The sequence below is a fragment of the Balearica regulorum genome, chromosome W, assembly GCF_011004875.1.
Source record: "Balearica regulorum gibbericeps isolate bBalReg1 chromosome W, bBalReg1.pri, whole genome shotgun sequence".
Lineage (NCBI taxonomy): Eukaryota > Metazoa > Chordata > Aves > Gruiformes > Gruidae > Balearica > Balearica regulorum.
Window position 1 is genome coordinate 3,643,131 of NC_046219.1, and position 21,241 is coordinate 3,664,371.

The following is a 21,241-nucleotide window of genomic DNA, read 5'->3' on the forward strand; positions in this document are numbered from 1 at the left end:
TCCACAGCAGTTGCCTACACTACTGAAACCCACTTACCTCAAAGCATGTAAAAGAAACATTTTCCTTTATAAAATCATACAAGACATAACACCTCAAATTAGATTTAAGTAAAATAAACTCTGCATGGGTCAAGGTTAAACACTTGAAGATCCCCACTGGTGTTTGCTGTAAAAAGAGCAGTACCATTTTCATATCAAAGACTGATGTGCTCTACAACAAAGCAGTCTCAGCAGTAATTCTTGAGAATACAGCAGTGAAAAAATAAAGTGCCCTCGCTGTTATTTGGAACACTAATACTGCCACTTTGATTTTAGGAATTGCATCTGCATGTTTGTTTCTAAAGACATTAAAGTTTAGGCAATGAGCATTATATGGCAGGGTCTGATCAGGGGCAAATACTCAGATGGTACAAGTTAGTCTAGCTTAAGTTTAGTAAGACCTAGATTTTTACAACAGCTGAGGACTAAAACACAATTTAAGAAACACACAAATCATTATATTCTGCCTAACATTCTCCTTATTAATAAATCTAACAGACATTACAGATGCCGGATACACCTTCCCAGATTAACAAGATATTAATATCATCAGCACAACACCAAGAAGTGGTTTGAACCGTTATAATGGTATGGCTGGATCTCTGTCTCCATTCAGTCCGATCAGACAACTTTTCCTATTCCCTCAAATCCCCCCTTACCTTTTGAGATAGTTTCTCCCATAGAGGATCTGCTGCAGCAAGGTGACCACAGCAAAGGCGCAGATGAATATGAAGAACAAAGTTCTGTTTCCCAGCAAATCCCTGCTTGATGAAGGGTCAGTGTATCCCATCCTTCTTAAAAGCCACTGAAGCTCCGCTGGGTAAAATTCAGTTCATTGTTGCTTTCATGCTTTTTTTGCTGGGAAGCAGAGGGGAATGTTTGCTGGCTTTTCTGTGAGCAATCCAAGGACAAGGTATCCCATTGTTTGGCCCTGCTGCCCCTTCTTTGCCCCTTTTGGATGATAGCTCCAGGATTGCGTGAAATGGCTTGCTTCCACGGTAAAGTTTCCAGGAGATTCAGATGTGGGTAACATCTAAAATCATCTCTCAGAGCTCCTTCAGCACAGGCAGCCTGTGCTGTGCAAGAGGCATTCTGTTCCCTCTAAGCCTCTCTTGAAAACCTGCTGCTAGCAATTATCTACTTCAATCCCATTTTCATATTCTAGATGGGGGAAGCTGCAAATAAACCAGAAAACTGTAGGCAATGGCAAATACAGGGCTCCGTCAACCTGCGTTGGAAACACATAATCATCAGCTCTTCTTTGCTTCTGCTCAGTGATTCCAATGAAATGTGCTTGCAAGGAGACGTGACTGGGGTGTGCTATTATTGAACAAGCATGTAATGATCATGAGGATTTCATTCAGTTCCCTGCAAAAAACAGCAGCAGCAATCTGGTCAGGCTAGCAGGAAAGCTGCATTTTGTGTAGTAGTGTGCCGTCCGTATCATGCCTTCAGTACTGTAGCATTTGCATGCAGACTGCAGTGCCTTTAGTCATACACCACTCACTATTTGGGCTCCTATATTTCCCCTGGTTATTCCTCTAGAGTAAGCATAAGCAAGATCACTGTGCATGTCTTCAAGGACAGAGCTCTCAGTTCCTGCATGCTGATTTATTGGAGGCTCTGAGTAGCCTCACAGCCGCAGGGAGGGAGACTGCGTCTCAGTGCAGGCTCTAAGAACCATTCATTTAAAGAGACAAATATTCTGATTGTTCCTCCACCAGAAACAGCTCTCTTTTGAAGGGGCAAAGCAACAAGACCTTGTGCACAGCCATCATAACTCCTCTAAAAATCTCCCCATTGTCAGGAGAGGCTCAATTCAGCTCACAGGGAAATCAGTGGGAGTTTTGTTGCTGATTTCACTGGGAACAAAATCTGCCCCCAACCCTTAGCTTCTTAAAACAAGTTCCAATGAAAGCTTTATCCATGAATGAAACATACTGGCTAGGAGGTTGTTTTGCCCCAATAACAGATGGGAAAAGGATTTTGACAACAAAACATGGGGAAAAAAATCCTTTTGTAATGACACATGGTGTTAATTTGTTGCAACATATGGACTTTGTACAGAAGATTCAAGGCTGACTGATAAAAAGGAACTGGGAGTATGCATAAACATAGATTATTCTGGCAGTAAAAAGAAGAACCATTGTTAAAGGTCACGATGACCGACTCCACATCCTGAAGAAATTCAAGACCATATTAGGACAATTCAGGGAAGGTGCTTTACTGCCTACGACCACCAGAGACCACCAGAGACCCCCGAATCAAGAAACTGCGCATGCCTCAAAGTAATCCAGATATTATAATGAGTCGTTTGTATATGTATGAGATTTCTGGGAAATAGCATGAATATGTATAGGTTAGGCTAATAAGTATAGGGTAACTTGAATCCTCGATGCGCATGATAGGAGGAGAGATCCCCCATGCACCTGCACTGAATAAAGCAATGCCTGTTTTCTAATACTAAAACTGAATATTGGAGAGTTTATCCCATATTTGGTGACACTTTGTCTAAGAGAATGGGAAGATTTTTGTGTGAATAAATTTTCCAAACAGTTAAATCAGCATATGCAAAATGTTCTAATGTGCCAGCAGCCCAGCTGTGCAAAGCAGCAAACAGGGACTGTTTCTGGACTTTGTTGCAGCTGTAATTGGTGCTGCATGGGAAGAAGGGCTTTGTGTAACCCTTTGAACTCAGTTCCTGAAGCCAGGGCCTGTCCTCAGCATGACCTACAGGAATTTAAGACAATCAAGGGCTAAAGCAGGCTTTACCTTACCTAATTTTAAGCAACAGAAGTATCAAAAGTGTTAAAGGTAGAAACCCGGTCACCCTGCAGGCAGGAACCCTCAGGGGAGATCCAGCCCTTCAGACACCCTTGGCTTTGCAGAGAAGGTATAGGGATCCAGCCTCTTGCACATCCTTCTTCAGTCCCTTCCAAAGCTCCCACACATGCATTTGTGAACGCTGCTAAATGCTTCAATTATCACCTGTGCATATAAAACAAGTGGTCTTCCCAGGTCAGATCAAAGATTATCCAGCCCAGTACCTTGTCCCTGACACTGGCCAGTGATGGATACACAGGCAAAAGTAGAAGACAACAGCAAGGACATACTGATGCTTCCTTGGAAACACTCTGCTACCATTTTGTGGTTCAGGGTCTTCCTGAACCAGGTGAAAAAAACCAATATTTTAGCTAGAAAAATAACAGAGTTGGATGCACTCATTTGTACTGTACAGGGAATAATACACTGTGGTGGGTTGACCCTGGCTGAGGGCCAGGTGCCCACCAGAGCCGCTCTATCACTCCCCTCTTTCATTAGACAGGGGAGAAAAGGTACAATGAAAGAAAACTTACGGGTCGAGATAAGGACAGGGAGAGATCATTCTCTAATTATCATCACGAGCAAAACAGACCGAACTTAGAGAGGGAATTCATCTTATTTATTACTAAGCAAAACAGAGTAGAGGAATGAGAAATAAAACCAAAATCTTAAAACACCTCCCCCCACCCCTCCCATCTTCCCAGGCTCAACTTCACTCCCAGCTTCAACCTCCGCCCCCCTCAGCGGCACAGGGGGACGGGGAGTGGGGGTTACGGTCAGTTCATCACGTGGTGTTTCTGCCGCTTCTTCATCCTCAGGGGGAGGATTCATCGTTCCCCCGCTCCAGCATGGAGTCCCTCTCACGGGAGACAGTCCTTCACGGCCTTCTCCAACGTGAGTCTCCTCCACGGGGTGCAGACCTTCAGGAGCAAACTGCTCCAGCGTGGGTCCCCCACGGGGTCACAAGTCCTGCCAGCAAACCTGCTCTGGCGTGGGCTCCTCTCTCCACGGATCCACAGGTCCTGCCGGGAGCTTGCTCCAGCGCGGGCTTCCCAGGGGGTCACAGCCTCCTTCAGGTGCCTCCACCTGCTCCGGCGTGGGGTCCTCCACGGGCTGCAGGTGGAATCTCTACACCCCCTCATCCTTCCTCCATGGGCTGCAGGGGGACAGCCTGCTTCACCATGGTCTTCACCACGGGCTGCAGGGGAATCTTGCTCCGGCGCCTGGAGCACCTCCTCCCCCTCCTTCTGCACTGACCTTGGTGTCTGCAGATGTTCTTACATCTTCTCACTCCTCTCTCTGGCTGCAAAAGCGCTCTCTAACTGTTTTTCTTTTTCTTAAATATGTTATCACAGAGGCGCTGATTGGCTTGGCCTTGGCCAGCGGCGGATCTGTCTTGGAGCTGGCTGGCATTGGCTCTATCAGACACAGGGGAAGCTTCTAACAGCTTCTCACAGAAGCCACCCCTCTAGCCCCCCTGCTACCAAAACCTTGCCACGCAAAACCAACACATACACATACCAGGGGACTGCAAATTAAATAGCAAAATAAGTTTGATTCCCTCTGGTGAAAGTCATCGGCTCTAGGGCCAAATATGTTTCTTTTAACAATCAGTTTGTGTAAGCCCATATAATAGGAGAGTGTGCCCATATAGGAACCGTATCATTTAGATGGATCTAACTGCATACCCTTCTCAGTAACAGGAAAAGCAGTATGGCCATCAGAAATCCCAGGCTGGGACCCCACAAGATATTACACAGGCAGATTTCTATGGGGAAACTGAGAGGTAAGGACAGAAAGGGAAGATGTGAAGGAAAAGGTACTTAATGCTTTGATTTACTGGATTTTTACTAATAGCTTTGAAAATCCCCTCCAAGAAATTTGTCTCAGTAGCTTCAGGAGTTATTTTACGATAACAGCAAAGTATCAGAGGGCAGAACTTGGCTACTTATGACCTTCTATGAGTGTGATGGCAGTTTTATAGATTTTAGTATCACCTAGGTTTTGGTGAAAACAATTCAAGCCTTTCTTACTCCATTCCCCTCCATTCAAAGTGATTTTTTTCTTGAGATATCTGTGCTGTAGTGCACCAAACTCATGAGCCTAGCAGCTATTCATTCTCCTGGACTGATGGTCAGCCTGAGCTGCAGTGAACACCATGCAGAAGTACCATGTCAGTCTCTGATTTTCTGTGTCCTCTCATCCTTCTCTGCTATATCAGAGCTGTTCAGAAGCTACAGCACCTGAGAGGCCTATGTGCAGAGAGTTGCATGCCAAAGCAAAAAGCAAAACACAAAGATATATTACAAGAGGAGAGGGTTTTCTGTGCCAGATTGTGCACAGACACTGTTACTAATGTCACATGTAAAAGACATCTGTTTGCTGCCTTCAGCCCAGTACTACAATAACACTGCAGAACTGGAAACAGAGCAGGTCCGTGCAAGCATAAAGAAATAGGATGACTACTGACAGATTTTCAAAGTATGCATGAAGTTGCTTGCAATCATAGAATCATAGAATGGTTTGGGTTGGAAGGTGTAAAAATATAGAAGCTTAGCTATAAGAAAACTTATGTTAACTAGAAAGCTGCTTAAGGCCTAGAACTGTTTTAAAGACTATAATCGTGGGAAAGGGGTTTCTAATCAAGGTAATAGGTAATGAAGCTAACTGACCATGGCAATGTACAATGCTGCTACGTTCCTTGTACAGTCCCTACCCAACTGGACAATAGGCCCGGGAATATTAATCTTATGAAATAAGTTGTAATGGACAAGTGTATCCACAGCAAGGATACTGCACATGCCTGCAAGAAGAGGGTCATCCAGCGGACACGGGTGCGAGACCACTGACGACCACCAGAGACCCCTGAGGACCACCGACTCAAATCACTGAGCATGCGTGATGGGGAGGAGAATATGGAAATGGATTACAAGAAATGATTATCATAGGACTGCCTTTTCTCAGAAAAATAATGAATATGTATATTTTGATTCTATATAACCTGTATGTTGGTGATCACCTGGCATGCACGTTGGGTGGAGCTATTTCCCCTGTGCATCCAGCGCTGCAATAAAGCAAACCTAGGGTAACTCACGTCTGGTAGAATTTTTCTTTAACAGAAGGGACCTCAAAGATCATCTAGTTCCAACACCCCTGCCATGGGCAGGGACACCCTCCACTAGACCACGTTGCCCAAAGCCCCATCCAACCTGGCCTTAAACACTTCCAGGGATGGGGCCTCCACAACCTCTCTGGGCAACCTGTTCCAGTGCCTCACCACCCTCACAGTAAAGAATTTCTTCCAAACATCTAATCTAAATCGACCCTCCTTCAGCTTGAACCCATTACCCCTTGTCCTGTCACTACACTCCCTCATAAACAGCCCCTCCCCATCTTTCCTGTAGGCCCCCTTCAGGTACTGGAAGGCTGCAATTAGATCTCCCCGGAGCCTCCTTTTCTCCAGGCTGAACAATCCCAACTCTCTCAGCCTGTCCTCATAGGAGAGGTGCTCCAGCCCTCTGATCAGCTTCATAGCCCTCCTCTGGACTCCCTCCAACAGCTCCATGTCTCTCTTGTACTGGGGCCCCCAGAGCTGGACGCAGTACTCCAGGTGGGGTCTCACCAGAGCGGAGTAGAGGGGCAGGATCACCTCCCTCGACCTGCTGGTCACACTTCTTTTGATGCAGCCCAGGACACAGTTGGCTTTCTGGGCTGCAAGCGCACACTGCCGGCTCATGTTGAGCTTCTCATCAATCAACACTCCCAAGTCCTTCTCCTCAGGGATACTCTGAATCCATTCCTTGCCCAGCCTATAGTTGTGCTTGGGATTTCCCTGACCCACGTGCAGGACCTTGCACTTGGCCTTGTTGAACTTACTCAGACCGGTTCCTAATTAGCAGAGAATCCTCCGTGTTCATTCCATTCTGATTTACTACCTCCTTATCTTGTGATTGGTTACAAAAATGCAAGCAGAGCGAAGGGCCATCTTGACCCTTCCTTACGCTAGTTCTTGTTAAAACATCTTACGTAAGGGTTAAGATTACTAGATATGTGGCTTAAGCTAGTTAATGGTCCTGCCATTTCCCTTAAGTGTTAGTTCTCTCTATCATAATAATAGTTTCATATCTTAAGAGAATGGTGTGGAATTACAGAAGTAGGAAATAAAGAGGGATCATAATGGAAATCAACTGTGTGATGGAGCGTAAACAAATCAGAAGTCAAATTAAGTCCCATTAAATCTGACTCAGATATGATTTGCCTCAACTTGACTTCTCTGGGGGTTGCAGGGTGTTTTTTCTTGTGCTACTGTATTGGGCCTGGCTGAGATGGAGTTAATTCTCCCCACAGCAGCCCTCATAGTGCTGTGCTGTGTCTTGGTAGCTAGCAAGGTGTTGATAACACACCAGTGTTTTGGCTACTACTGAGCAGTGCCAGCACACCTCAAGGCTGTCTTTCCAACATTTCTTTTTCCCCCCTCAGCAGCAGGCTGGGGGTGGGCAAGATCTTGGGAGGGGACACAGCCAGGACAGCTGACCCAAACTGACCAAAGGGGTATTCCATACCATATGACATCTGCTCAGCAATAAGAAGCTGAGAGACAGGGGGAGGAACTGGAGGGGCATTAGGTTTTTTTACAATGTTTGTCTTCCGGAGTAACCACTACACGTACTGAAGCCCTGCTTCCCAGGAAGTGGCTGGACATTGCCTGCTGATGGGAAGTGGAGAATAATCTTTTGCTTTTGATTTGCTTCCACATGTGGCCTTTTGCTGTATTAAACTGCCTTTATCTTGACCCACGAATTTGGGGTTGGTTTATTTTCCATCTTATTTTCTCCCCTTCCTGCCCTGCTGAGGAGGGGAGACATAGAGCGGCTTGGTAGACACCTGGCATTTAGCCAAGGTTAAACCACCACAGCTACCTAAATAGTATTTGAGCATTGTGCAGATGCTGCCAAGTTAATCAAATGAACAGTCATTTGAGCACAAGCATGAGTTTTAGGGATGAGTGATCAGGGCATTTGCTGAGGCTGCAGGTCATATGGGACCCCAATAAACTAAACAGCAGTGCAGATCATCCAGTGTGTGGGTGGGAATGAGAGAAGAAAGGAACCTGTATCTTAGCATCTGACCCTACAAAAGTGGCAGTGGCTCTGCCCTTGAAGAAAGAGATTTAAGATCTTATTTCCTGTTTCCAAGTAAATATCTTCTCTAGAATCTAGTATCCACTATCCACCAATATGTTGAGAGATTGCAATAATGAATCTTTCCATCACATCCAAGGGAGGCTGCTAGCAGCACCGCGCCTCTCTGACATTACGCACTCCAATTACATGCAAGGTTTTTAAGAATGCTGAACCATTACAGAAAAGAGAAAAAGATAAAAGCCAAGATTTCAAAAAGTGACAGACCAGGACTTCTGAGAGAAACTCCAATAGAGAAAATACAGCTTGTTTCATTTTGTGCTTGTTTCATGGGCAAAAAAGAATGCTTAGGTATTCCTGCAGGGATGCAGAAACCACAAATGCAGGCTGCAGTAGTTGCAATGAATTGCTCTACAGAGGCATGATGCATCACTCATGTCTTACCACAGCTTTGCTTTGAAGGACTAAATGACTCTCCAGCCACCCATTCAGCCCTGTGCTCAGCACTGTTTTGCACCCTGTCTCTGGGCAGAAGGCCAGGATGCTTATGCACATAACTACCTTCTCGAAAGACTTTTTCACAGATATATCAGAATGAGGTATTTGATGGAGTAATTAGGTGTAGTATTTTAAATTAACAGTAACCAAACAACTTGATTTTTGCTCAAAAATGATCCAAATTTTGTAATGGACAGGGCCAAAATAAGCTTGGTTTAGGATCAATGTACAGAAGCACCTACACCTATTGCTAGAATAATTCTAAGCTTTCTAAAGCACGTGAATATATGAATGCATCGTGGTTTTGAAAGACTGCAACTATTTTTGACTGAGGTATTTAAAGACTACAGGTATTTTTGACCACCAGTGTTGGTTTCCTCCTGTGTTGGGTTTGCATGGCAAGGTTTTGGTAGTGTCACCGAAATTCGGGAATGAAAGAAAACTCCTTAACACTAATTTAGCATGAAGAAGCAGGCATTTCCTTTTATTGCAGCGCTGGGTGTCAGGAGGATAGTTCCTCAAATCAGGCACACCTAATGCTGGTTCTCTTGTCATATTTATACACAAATGTTACAAAGATTACAAAGTGGTACACTCCCCGTTCCAATAATTGGTTCATATTTCTTCGCCTAGTATGCAAACTAGAACGCATGCTCGGTTCCTTTCTCCGCCTCTATCTTTTGAGTAGGTGGTATAATTTGGGTAGGGGGCTTATGGGTCGGTGGTCGTGGGGACCCTGGCCCAAATTACCTTTCCCCTAGTTTCTCAATACTTCGGTGTTGGTAATTGTTTGCTATACGCCTCAGAAAGATAAGGATGTTGCTGGAGGCAATTAGTGTCCTCCCTTTCTGCAAAGTATGTACATAAGGACCTTGAAGTGTCTTGTAGCTCCTCCTTTTTCTCATGATGTGTAGCAGGTGCTCATTCTAAGAATCGTTAGCCTTCTACCTAAAGTAATAATGAATAGTTTCTTATCACATATAATACAAGTAGGCCTTCATTACAGGCCTTTCTTCTTGGCTACATTTTCTTATTATGTATAATATAAGCAGGCCTTCGTTACAGGCCTTTCTTTTTGGCTACAATTCCCCCCTTTTGAAACTTTTCAGATCCTTTCAGATTCTTATAAGTTTCACCTTCACCTTTTTCTATCAGAGCCATATATAAATCAGTAGATGTATTAGCAGTACTTCTAGCAAACATTGTGAGCTGTATCAAGCGCTTCATCATTATCCAAAGCTTAATATACAAAAGTGTAGTTAAAACAAAGCCTAATAAGACAAGCAAAAGCAATACAATAACCAGATGCAACATTTTGTTCAATAGTCCAGTAACGTTAGGCGATCATCCAAACAGAGTATCCCACCACTTATGCTCCCCATCTTCCTTCACTCTTTCCAACACCTGATGGATTTTCTCAGTATCGTGGTGGATGGTTATCAATGTTTTCTGTCCGTTTTCATGTCTGCAAAATTTCCTGTAGGTCTTGATGATGTAAAAGTTCTCTCACAAGTGTTAAATTCATTTCTATAGGGGTATGTATTGAAGCATTTCATATAGTCAGTACAAATGCTGTGGCACTATGGTTGGTGGGATTGTAGGTGAAATTCACTAACTGCCATCAAGACTAGAATCCTTTTTCAAATTCATTTGCGTTATCCCAAATGACTTTAGGGACTTCACTAGGTAAGACCCCTTCTTCCCCTTCTCTAATGATTGCTGATGCCACCGACTGGACCCATAGTTGGGCTTGAATACAGCTAAGAGCTAATGAGATATTACTTTGGCCAGTGGCCAGGCCCTCCAGGATTATCTCATGGTCATTTTCATTAATTTGTTTCCATTGAGGCAATATATCTGGTAACAGCCACTGATTTGCCCCTAAAGCTGAAAGGGGAGATCGAAGAGGATGGTTGTAATCCTTGCACATCCATAGTGGCAGCAGCTAATTTATTGGTGAGGACTTCAGCATCTATACTGTTCAATGTTCCCATTCCTGTTCCCAAAGTGCCAGTTAGATCTCTTTGTGTTCTATGAGAGGTGGGAGTCCGCCCATGTAACCAGGCCAGCCATCCAGTATGGGCTGTGTTCAAGAATGGGGAACATGAGGATTTTAGTGCAATGATATTGATTTGTATGGACAACTCCACCCTTTTAAGGGAATAAAATTAATTTAGTAAGATTTGTTGTTGTCCCACATTTTTAACAACATATAGACCAATGCTAAAAGTAAATGGAGTCAGTCCAGAGGGTCCTGTTGGCACAGGCCCAGATGTTGTGGGAAGGCTTAGACTAGGAGATCGTGTCATGCTAGGTTCGATAACGTTTATCTTAAATGTTAATGCCACCAATTGATCACGGACGCCTAAACAGATTACGTGCACAGATTGTACCAAAGTAAAATTGTGCCAACAATCTAAGGTACTAGAAATACATTGGGTCGTAATTTGACCTTCTCCTATACAAGATGTGGCCTTATTTGCCCTCTGATGTGTAGATCCATTTATCATTCTGCATCCTATTTTTTTCATTTCTTTCCCTACCTTCCCCTTAATTATGGGAATTTTCCCACAATGGCCATCCTCCAAGCCCCATTCATTTTCTAAAAACACCTCAGTTCCATGTATTACCACTGTCAGTAAGGTAGCTTTGCCTACATTCCCCATTATACCAGTATGTTGTTTATGGGCTTGAGACCATAGCTCCTGTTGGTTCCCTTGACTGGAGAGCAAAGAAACTGCCAGTAATACCCAGAACAGGACCATACCTGTCCTAACAGAGCAAGACATCTTACATATTTGACATACTTTTTCAAACCCGATTCAATTTGATTTTTAGAGGTCCTTCCGTAGTTACTTGCCACTGATCCAGGGGGGCTTTCTTAACTCGGGTATAGTGGATCCATGGTTCAATTCCTTCAACCTTGATTGCCGTGTAGGTTGTCAAAAGAATCTGGAAGGGGCCTTTCCACTTTTCCTTTAGCGGTTCAGAGTTCCAAGTCTTTATGTAGATGTGGTTGCCAGGCTGGTATGGATGCACGGGGGTATCAAGGGTCAGAGGTTCAGATAAGGTGACGTATCTCTTTAGACCTGCAAGCGTTTTTCCTTTTTATTAGTCCGAGGTTGTACCCTAATGTGGAGAAGTGCTAAAGAAAGGGCTTGGGGCCATTTTAATGTTGTTTCCTGACAGATTTTACTTATTTGTCTCTTCAGAGTCTGATACATTCTTTCAACTTTTCCACTAGATTGTGGTCTCCATGGAGTATGTAAATCCCATGTAATATTCAAGGTTTGACTTAATTGTTGCAAAACCTCAGCCACAAAATGTGGTCCTCTATCTGAGGACATTCCAATTGGTACACCAAACTTAGGTATTATTTCCTTTAATAAGCATTTAACAACCTCCCGTGCTTTGTTGGTGCGACAGGGAAAAGCCTCAGGCCATCTTGAAAAGGTATCCACCAAAACCAAAAGATATCGATAGCCATTTTGTCTGGGTAACTCAGAAAAATCAATTTGCCAGTAATCTCCGGGGGAGTTCCCTCACCTAGTAACCCCTGGGGGTGGCCTCCTTTGGTTAAGAGGGTTGTTTTTTAAACAGACTGGACACTTCTGTGTAACTGATTTTATAATCTTAGTCATTCGAACACTAAGTACTTGTGATTGGAGGTTGTCAATCAAAGACTCCACTCCCCAATGCGTTTGTTTATGTCTGGCCTCAGCTATTTGTGTCATTAATTGAGGTGGCACAATAACTTGCTCATTGGGGGTTATCAGCCATCCTTCTGAATTTTCTGTTGCTTTTAAATGCAATGCCAATTTACGGTCTACTTCACTGTAAAAAGGCTTAGTCCCTGGTAGCTGTATCCTTCTAGCTGGGATTAGTGCTAGAATACCTTGTTGTGCAACCTTCTTGGCAGTGCAATCTGCCAAACGATTTCCTATATTAACATTGGATTGCCCAAACTGGTGTGCCCGGCAGTGCACTATAGCAATCTCTTCTGGTTCCTGGACAGCTTGGAAAAGTTGTAAAATTTCTTCTTTGTGTCTAATAGAAGATCCTTGTGCTGACAGCAATCCTCTGTCTTTTCAAATGGCTCTGTGAGCGTGCACGACACCAAAGGCATATTTGGAGTCTGTCCATATATTTTACCTGTTTACCTTTAGCTATTCTCAAGGCCTGACATAGTGCAATCAGTTCCGCTTTCTGCGCCGACGTGTCGATGGGTAGCGTCTTGGCCTCCACAGCTTCTGTAGTTGTAACAACAGCATACCCGGCCCTTCGTTTCCCATCCTGTACAAAACTGCTACCATCTGTAAATAGCTCCAAATCAGGGTTAGTCAAAAGTTCGTCATGCAGATCTGAGCGACTGGAATAGACTTCTTCAATTGTTTGCAGACAGTCGTGGCTCAAAGATTCCTCACTTTCCTCATTCATGGTTAAAAACATAGCGGGATTGACAGTAGAGGTGACTTTGAGCTCTACATCATCTTGTTCTAATAGCATCACCTGATATTTAAGCATTCTGCTGGGGGATAACCAATGTCCCCCCTTTTGTTCTAGAACTGTGGTAACCATATGGGGTGCATATACAATTATCTTTTGCCCCATGGTTAATTTCCTGGCTTCCTGTATTAATAGGATGGTGGCCACTACGGCTCGCAAACATCCCGGCCATCCCTTACTTACAGGGTCCGGTTGCTTAGAGAAGTACCCGACTGGTCTTTTCCAGTCCCCAATCTTCTGGGCCAATACTCCCAAAGGAGATGTTGCCTTTCATATACTAATAGTTCGAAGGGCTTAGATAAGTCCGGCAGCCCTAGGGCAGGCGCCATCATCAAAGCCTTTTTTTAGGCTCCGAAAGGCCTGCGTGCATTCAGGGTTCCAAGGCAGATATTCTCTCTGTGCCTCCTTCAAGATGTTGTAAAGAGGTCTTACCAGAAGTCCATAGTTGGATATCCACAGACGACACCATCCAGCCGTTCCCAGGAAAGCCCTCAGATCTCTTGCTGTCTTCGGTTCTGGGATCTGACAAATAGCCTCTTTCCGATCTGTTCCCAATCTCCGCTGGCCCTGTAAAATCTCAAATCCCACGTAAGTGACCATTGGTTTTGCAATCTGTGCCGCCGCCTTGGACACTTTGCATCCTTCTTGTCCTAAGAAGTTCAACAGTCATTTGTATACACTCCTCCCAGGTTTCTGCTGCTAATAGGATATCATCCACATATTGCAGCATAACTCCTCCAGGATGGTCTCTTCTCCATATTTCTAATTCTTTAGCTAACTGGTTTCCACAGATTGTTGGACTATTTTGAATCCTTGAGGCAACACAGTCCAGGTTAGTTGAGTTTTTCATCCAGTGGTTGGGCTCTCCCATTCAAAGGCAAAAATAGCCTGACTCTGTTTTTCAAGAGGTATACAAAAGAAGGCATCCTTTAAATCTAGGACTGTGAACCATTCATGTTTATCTTTGAGGGCTGTAAGTAATGTATAGGGGTTTGCCACCACCGGGTGAATGTCCTGCACTATTTGGTTCACAGCTTGTAAATCTTGTACTAACCTGTATTCCTCACCCCCTGGCTTTTTTAACGAGTAAGGTTGGGGTGTTAAATTCTGATTCGCATTATGTGAGCAACTCATATTCTATAAAGTTGAGTATTAACTTTTCTAATCCCTTTTTGGCCTCTGTCCTCAATGGGTATTGTTTTTTGTCTTACCAGATTTGTTCTAGGTTTAAGGATAATTCTTACTGGTTCCGCTCTTCTGGATCTACCTGGAACCTCACTAGTCCATACCAAAGGTGTCACTGCATTCTCCACCTCCTCGGGAATTCCTTTGTTAGTCTTAGGTTGTTCCTGCAACATAAAAACTCTTGCCTTGATGGCTTTAGATTCAGGGATTAATAATTGAACTTTCCCATCTTTAAAGGTGATCTGCATTTCCAATTTACTCAATAGGTGCCGTCCCAAGAGTGGTATAGGACATTCAGGCATATATAAAAATTGGTGAGTTACCCTTTGTTTTCCGAGCTTAAAATTTAAAGGATGGAAAAAGGCACGCTGTTCCACTTTCCCTGTGGCACTCACAATGTTTACTGTATCATCACTCAATGTTCTTTGACAAGTATTTAACAGAATAAGTCGCCCCAGTATCTACAAGAAAATCTATTTTCCTTTTTCCCAGCTCTACTGTAACCAGGGGTTCTGCTGGGGAGGTTTCCCCCGGTCCCCTTCAGGACTTAGTTAAGGGGAACTGACGTGGAAAGGAAGCTGCTTCTTGATTGTATCGTGCCTCCTCCAGAACCTCTGGACTGATAGGCATAGGACCCCTAAAACGGTCCTTAAATTTCTGACAATCCCATTTCCAATGTCCCAGTTCTTTACAATAGGCACACTGATGATCTCCTAAGGTATTACTGGTATTTTGTGCTGAAGGGGCCCCACCTCTCCCCCATAGTATTGCCGTCCTCCCCTGAAGTTACTCCTTGCTGACGCTCCCTGCAGCGTAGCTCTCAGGTTACCGTCTCTTTCCCTGTCTCTCCCTGCCTGTCTCCGCTCTCCTTCGTTTTCTCGTTGCTCTTCTCTAACTTCCTTCCCTTTCTCCCTGTTATCAAAAACCATCCATGCAACCTCCAACATCTTTCATTAATTCCAAATCCTCCTCCTCCTCACGCTCGCACTTCAAACACCGTTGCCCTGTATTACAAGCAGAGCAACACCTTCACAGCCTCCTGCTACCTTTTTCTGCTTTTCTAGTGCTGATGCCAGGGGGTCTTGCAGGGTAAACCCACAGTCCTTCAGCCACTCAGGATGATTTCGCAAGGTGAAAAAAACCCAACCAAATCAACATAAGGTACCTCATCCCATTTCTTCTCCCTTCTACAAAACAACACCAATTGTAATATTGTATTATATTACAAATTCTTATTCTTGGGCCATTTTTCCTGATCATCCAATTTATATATCGACCACCAGTGATTATAATACTCAATTAGTTGTCTTTTTATAAGAGGGTCCCCTCCTATTTGTTTCCAACGTTTTAAAATACACCCTAGGGGAGATTTCTTTAATATTCCCCCATCCACCGAAGGTTTGTTACCCATTGTAACGCAAATACCACAAAATCCACAGAACAAAAATTGACAAATGACAAAGGTGACAAAAGCAACACAAAACAATTAAAACACAAATTCTTGATTGATCAATACCTTTCAAAAGTTCTTTTCAAAATTCTTAAATCACAGTACAATAGCCCCTCGCGTAGCTCACGCCACGGCTTCCTTGAAGGCTAAGGGGGCCTCTAACCCAAAATCTTAAATCTCATTTAAAAAGTAAGAGAAATGCCTTTTACCTGTCCCAGGGAACGTGCTCAGAACTCTTCGGTCCGGGGGATCGAAGGGTCTCCCCGAGAATCCCTCGGTGCCGGCTGGAGGTCCTATGATCCCACGGATCCGTCGAGATTCAAAAGCCTTGTCCCATCTGGGTCGCCAAAACTGTCACCAAAATTCGGGAATGAAAGAAAACTCCTTAACACCAATTTAGCATGAAGAAGCAGGCATTTCCTTTTATTGCAGCGCTGGGTGTCAGGAGGATAGTTCCTCAAATCAGGCACACCTAATGCTGGTTCTCTTGTCATATTTATACACAAATGTTACAAAGATTACAAAGTGGTACACTCCCCGTTCCAATAATTGGTTCATATTTCTTCGCCTAGTATGCAAACTAGAACGCATGCTCGGTTCCTTTCTCCGCCTCTATCTTTTGAGTAGGTGGTATAATTTGGGTAGGGGGCTTATGGGTCGGTGGTCGTGGGGACCCTGGCCCAAATTACCTTTCCCCTAGTTTCTCAATACTTCGGTGTTGGTAATTGTTTGCTATATGCCTCAGAAAGATAAGGATGCTCCTGGAGGCAATTAGTGTCCTCCCTTTCTGCAAAGTATGTACATAAGGACCTTGAAGTGTCTTGTAGCTCCTCCTTTTTCTCATGATGTGTAGCAGGTGCTCATTCTAAGAATCGTTAGCCTTCTACCTAAAGTAACAATGAAGAGTTTCTTATCGCATATAATACAAGTAGGCCTTTGTTACAGGCTTATCTTTTTGGCTACATTCACACCAAAGTTGATGCTGTGCAAGACCCCCAGCTACCACGCCAGGCCCCCAGCTGCCCAATTCAAAAATGGGACATGACGTTGTATGGTATGGAATATCTCTTTGGTCAGTTTGGGTCAGCTGCCCTGGCTGTGTCCCCTCCCAGCTTCTTGGGCGACCCCCACCTTCTCATTGGCAGGGCAGTATGAGAAGCTGAAAAGTCCTTGACTACTTGGCAACAACTAAAAACATCAATGTGTTATCAACATTATTCTCATCCTAAATCCAAAACACAGCACTACACCAGCTGCCAGAAAGAAAATTAACTCTATCCCTGCCAAAACCAGGACAGCATCAAGCCACCTTGTAGCCTGGCTCAAATTACCTTTCCCCTAGTTTCTCAATATTTCTGGCACTTCCAAATGGTTCTTCAGGGTCTGTTGATCAGACTAACGATTTCGTCTACCTCTTGACAATCATGTCTTAATTGATACATTGTTTGGGTGAATATTAACTAACATAATGGTAGGACTGTACAATAGCCATCCTTAGCAGTACCTAGCAACTATTTGCAAAATTATCATCTGTGACATTCTTAACTATGGAACTATGAAGAACTATCTGTAACTTCTTAGCTACAGAATCATGACTAACTCTTAACTTCGATGCTGGATATCATGTGCACCCGCACGTCCCTCCCCACTAGCTTCCCAGGTAAGGCAATTTGAGGCCCAGCACCTCTCCCAAGGTTACACAGTGAGGCAGTAGCTCTCCTGTAGTTAAAATCTCCCATCTCCACATGGCTCTTAGGTTTTTTTTGTCCTGGCCACTTGTGTGACATGTCTTTATCCTTCTGCCTACTTGACCAGACTGGTTTTGTTGGAAAATCAGCCTGTGCTGTGCAAAAATAGAGAGCGCCGTGATACGATGTTGTCCAAAGATTTCAACAGGGCTTGCTTGAGAATGCCACAAGTCACTTAGGCCACCATTTCACAAATGCTTTCAGCTGACAAAAGCGAGCACAGCTGCCAATATAGTCTATCCTCACTCCTTCACCTCCAGCTTCCCTACTTATACCTCCTGTGTATCATCCCCTCTGCTGTTTTCTGGGAGTGTTTGTGTGCTTGCGCAGTGAATCTGTACTGGGAAGCTGATCCACATGAAAGCTAATACCTAAATTCTTTTTCTGCTGGGTTTATTCTAAACTGGAATACCTCTCTGGTCACAACACATCCATGCAAACACTAATGCTATACAAGGGAAGGAGCGTTGCAACAGCAAAGACAGGCAGCTGCGAGCAGGTAAGGTTTGCTTTTTCTGTTGGTAATACCAGCTTGGGCCAGGTTGTAGTACTTCTAATACTGCAGCTTCATGTTATCTTCAGCCATTAAAAACCCATTCTGTCCTGACACACCATGAACATTTCCATAAAATAATATGGTCTGGAACAGCTAGTTGGAAATGTTTGAGAAAGTGGGATTTTTTATTTTTTTTTAATTAGGGCCTGTTAGACCAGATGCTGCACTTTCATTAAACAACTGTGCAGATGTAGGAGAGTCAAAGAAAACCCTTTCTCTGCCCAAAAATGGCAATTCAAGATCAAAGAATCATAGAATGGTTTGGGTTGGAAGGGACCTCAAAGATCATCTAGTTCCAACACCCCTGCCATGGGCAGGGACACCCTCCACTAGACCACGTTGCCCAAAGCCTCATCCAACCTGGCCACTTCCAGGGAGGGGGCCTCCACAACCTCTCTGGGCAACCTGTTCCAGTGCCTCACCACCCTCACAGTGAAGAATTTCTTTCTAACATCTAATCTAAATCGACCCTCCTTCAGCTTAAAACCATTACCCCTTGTCCTATCACTACACTCCCTCATAAACAGTCCCTCACCATCTTTCCTGTAGGCCCCCTTCAGGTACTGGAAAGCTGCGATTAGATCTCCCCGGAGCTGCCTTTTCTCCAGGCTGAACAATCCCAACTCACTCAGCCTGTCCTCATAGGAGAGGTGCTCCAGCCCTCTGATCAGCTTCATAGCCCTCCTCTGGACTTGCTCCAACAGCTCCATGTCTCTCCTGTACTGGGGCCCCCAGAGCTGGACACAGTACTCCAGGTGGGGTCTCACCAGAGCGGAGTAGAGGGGCAGGATCACCTCCCTCGACCTGCTGGTCACGCCTCTTTTGATGCAGCCCAGGACACGGTTGGCTTTCTGGGCTGCAAGCGCACACTGCCGGCTCATGTTGAGCTTCTCATCAATCAACACCCCCAAGTCCTTCTCCTCAGGGATACTCTGAATCCATTCTCCACCCATCCTATAGTTGTGCTTGGGATTTCCCTGACCCACGTGCAGGACCTTGCACTTGGCCTTGTTGAACTTCATGCGGTTCGCATGGGCCCACCTCTCCAGCCTGTCAAGGTCCCTCTGGATGGCATCCCTTCCCTCCAGCGTGTCGACCACACCACACAGCTTGGTGTCATTGGCAAACTTGCTGAGGGTGCACTCGATCCCACTGTCCATGTCACCAACAAAGATGTTGAACAGTGCCGGTCCCAGTACTGACTCCTGAGGAACACCACTTGGACATTGAGCTGTTGACCACAACTCTTTGAGTGTGACCATCCAGCCAATTCCTTATGCGCCGAGTGGTCCATCCATCGAATCCATGTCTCTCCAATTTAGAGACAAGGATGTCATGCGGGACAGTGTCAAATGCCTTGCACAAGTCCAGGCAGATGATGTCAGTTGCCCTTGCCTTATCCACCAATGCTGTAACCCCATCATAGAAGGCCACCAAGTTTGTCAGGCACGATTTGCCCTTAGTGAAGCCATGGTGGCTGTCACCAATCACCTCCTTGTTTTCCATGTGCCTGAGCATAGTCTCCAGGAGGGTCTGCTCCATGATCTTGCCAGGCACAGAGGTGAGACTGACCGGCCTGTAGTTCCCTGGGTCTTCCTTTTTTCCCTTCTTAAAAATGGGGGTTATGTTCCCCCTCTTCCAGTCAGCGGGAACTTCGCCGGACTGCCAGGACTTCTCAAATATGATGGAGAGTGGCCTGGCTACTTCATCCACCAGTTCCCTCAAGACCCGCGGATGCATCTCATCAGGTCCCATGGACTTGTGCACCTTCAGGTTCCTTAGATATTCTCGAAGCTGATCTTCTCCTACAGGGGGTGGTTCTGCATTCTCCCAGTCCCTGCCTTCTGTGACCTGGGCAGTGTGGCTCAAGGATTTGCCAGTGAAGACTGAGGCAAAGAAGTCATTGAGTACCTCAGCCTTCTCCATATGCTGGGTAACCAGGTCACCCGTTTCATTCTGGAGGGGACCCACATTTTCCCTTGTCCTCCTTTTATCACTAACATACCTATAGAAGCTTTTCTTGTTGTCCTTAACATCCCTGGCCAGATTTAATTCTATCAGGGCTTTGGCTTTCCTAACCTGCTCCCTGGCTGCTCGGACAGTTTCTCTGTATTCCTCCCAGGCTACCTGCCCTTGCTTCCAGCCTCTGTAGGCTTCCTGGTTTTGTTTGACTTTGCCCAGGAGCTCCTTGTTCATCCACGGGGGCTTCTTGGTGTTTTTGCCTGACTTCCTCTTTGTTGGGATGCATCACTCCTGAGCTTGGAGGAGGTGACCCTTGAATACTAACCAGCTGCCTTGGGCCCCTCTTCCCTCCAGGGCTTTGTCCCATGGTATTCTACCAAGCAGATCCCTGAAGAGGCTAAAGTCTGCTCTCCTGAAGTCCAGGGTAGTGAGCTTGCTGCACGTCCTTCTTGCTGCCCTGAGGATCTTTATCTCCACCATTTCGTGGTCACTGCAGCCAAGGCTGCCCTTGAGCTTGACGTCCCCTACCAGGCCCTCCTTATTGGTGAGAATAAGGTCCAGCATGGCCCCTCTCCTCGTGGGCTCCTCTATCACTTGGAGGAGAAAGTTGTCATCGACACATTCCAGGAACTTCCTGGATTGCTTGTGCCCTGCTGTGTTGTCCCTCCAACAGATGTCAGGGTGGTTGGAGTCCCCCATAAGGACCAGGGCTTGTGAGTGTGAGGCTGCTCCTATCTGCCTATAGAGGGCTTCATCTGCTCGGTCCCCCTGGTCAGGTGGCCTGTAGCAGACCCCCACTATGATGTCCCCTGCCCTAGCCCTCCCTTTAATCCTGACCCATAGGCTCTTGGTCAGCTCCTCATTCATCCCCAGGTGGAGCTCCATGCACTCCAGCTGGTCATTGATGTAGAGGGCAACACCCCCCTCCTCGCCTGCCCTGCCTGTCCTTCCTAAAGAGCCTGTACCCTTCCATCCCAACACTCCAGTCATAGGAGCTATCCCACCACGTCTCTGTAATGCCAATAAGGCCATAGCCTTGCAGGTGCACACACGTCTCCAGCTCCTCTTGTTTATTCCCCGTGCTCCATGTGTTCGCGTAGTTCCTGGGCAAAGATCTTCTTCCTCCTTTGAGAGAGATGAATCCCGTCAGGGTTCATCAGGCCTGGTGCCATGTAGGCCGTCCCATTGTCAAAGAACCCAAAGTTGTGGCATTGACACCAGCCACGGAGCCATGCGTTTATGGACTGTGTCCGCCTGTTCCTGCCAACGTTGCTGCCCTCAACTGGAAGGAGGGAGGAGAATATTACCTGCGCTCCTGAATCCTTCAGTGACT

General features: G+C 45.3%; 2 protein-coding genes across 2 annotated transcripts in view; one reads left to right on the forward strand and one right to left on the reverse strand.

Moving 5' to 3' along the window:
* The window catches only part of LOC104643479 (alpha-2,8-sialyltransferase 8E), a 51,997-nt gene extending 50,498 nt beyond the window's left edge, over positions 1–1,499 (reverse strand). The window contains 1 exon segment of the mRNA XM_010312806.2: positions 699–1,499. Within this exon segment, the coding sequence (XP_010311108.2) occupies positions 699–829 (131 nt within the window). The 5' untranslated portion in view covers positions 830–1,499.
* The window catches only part of LOC142599342 (uncharacterized), a 739,733-nt gene that overhangs the window by 483,578 nt on the left and 234,914 nt on the right, over positions 1–21,241 (forward strand).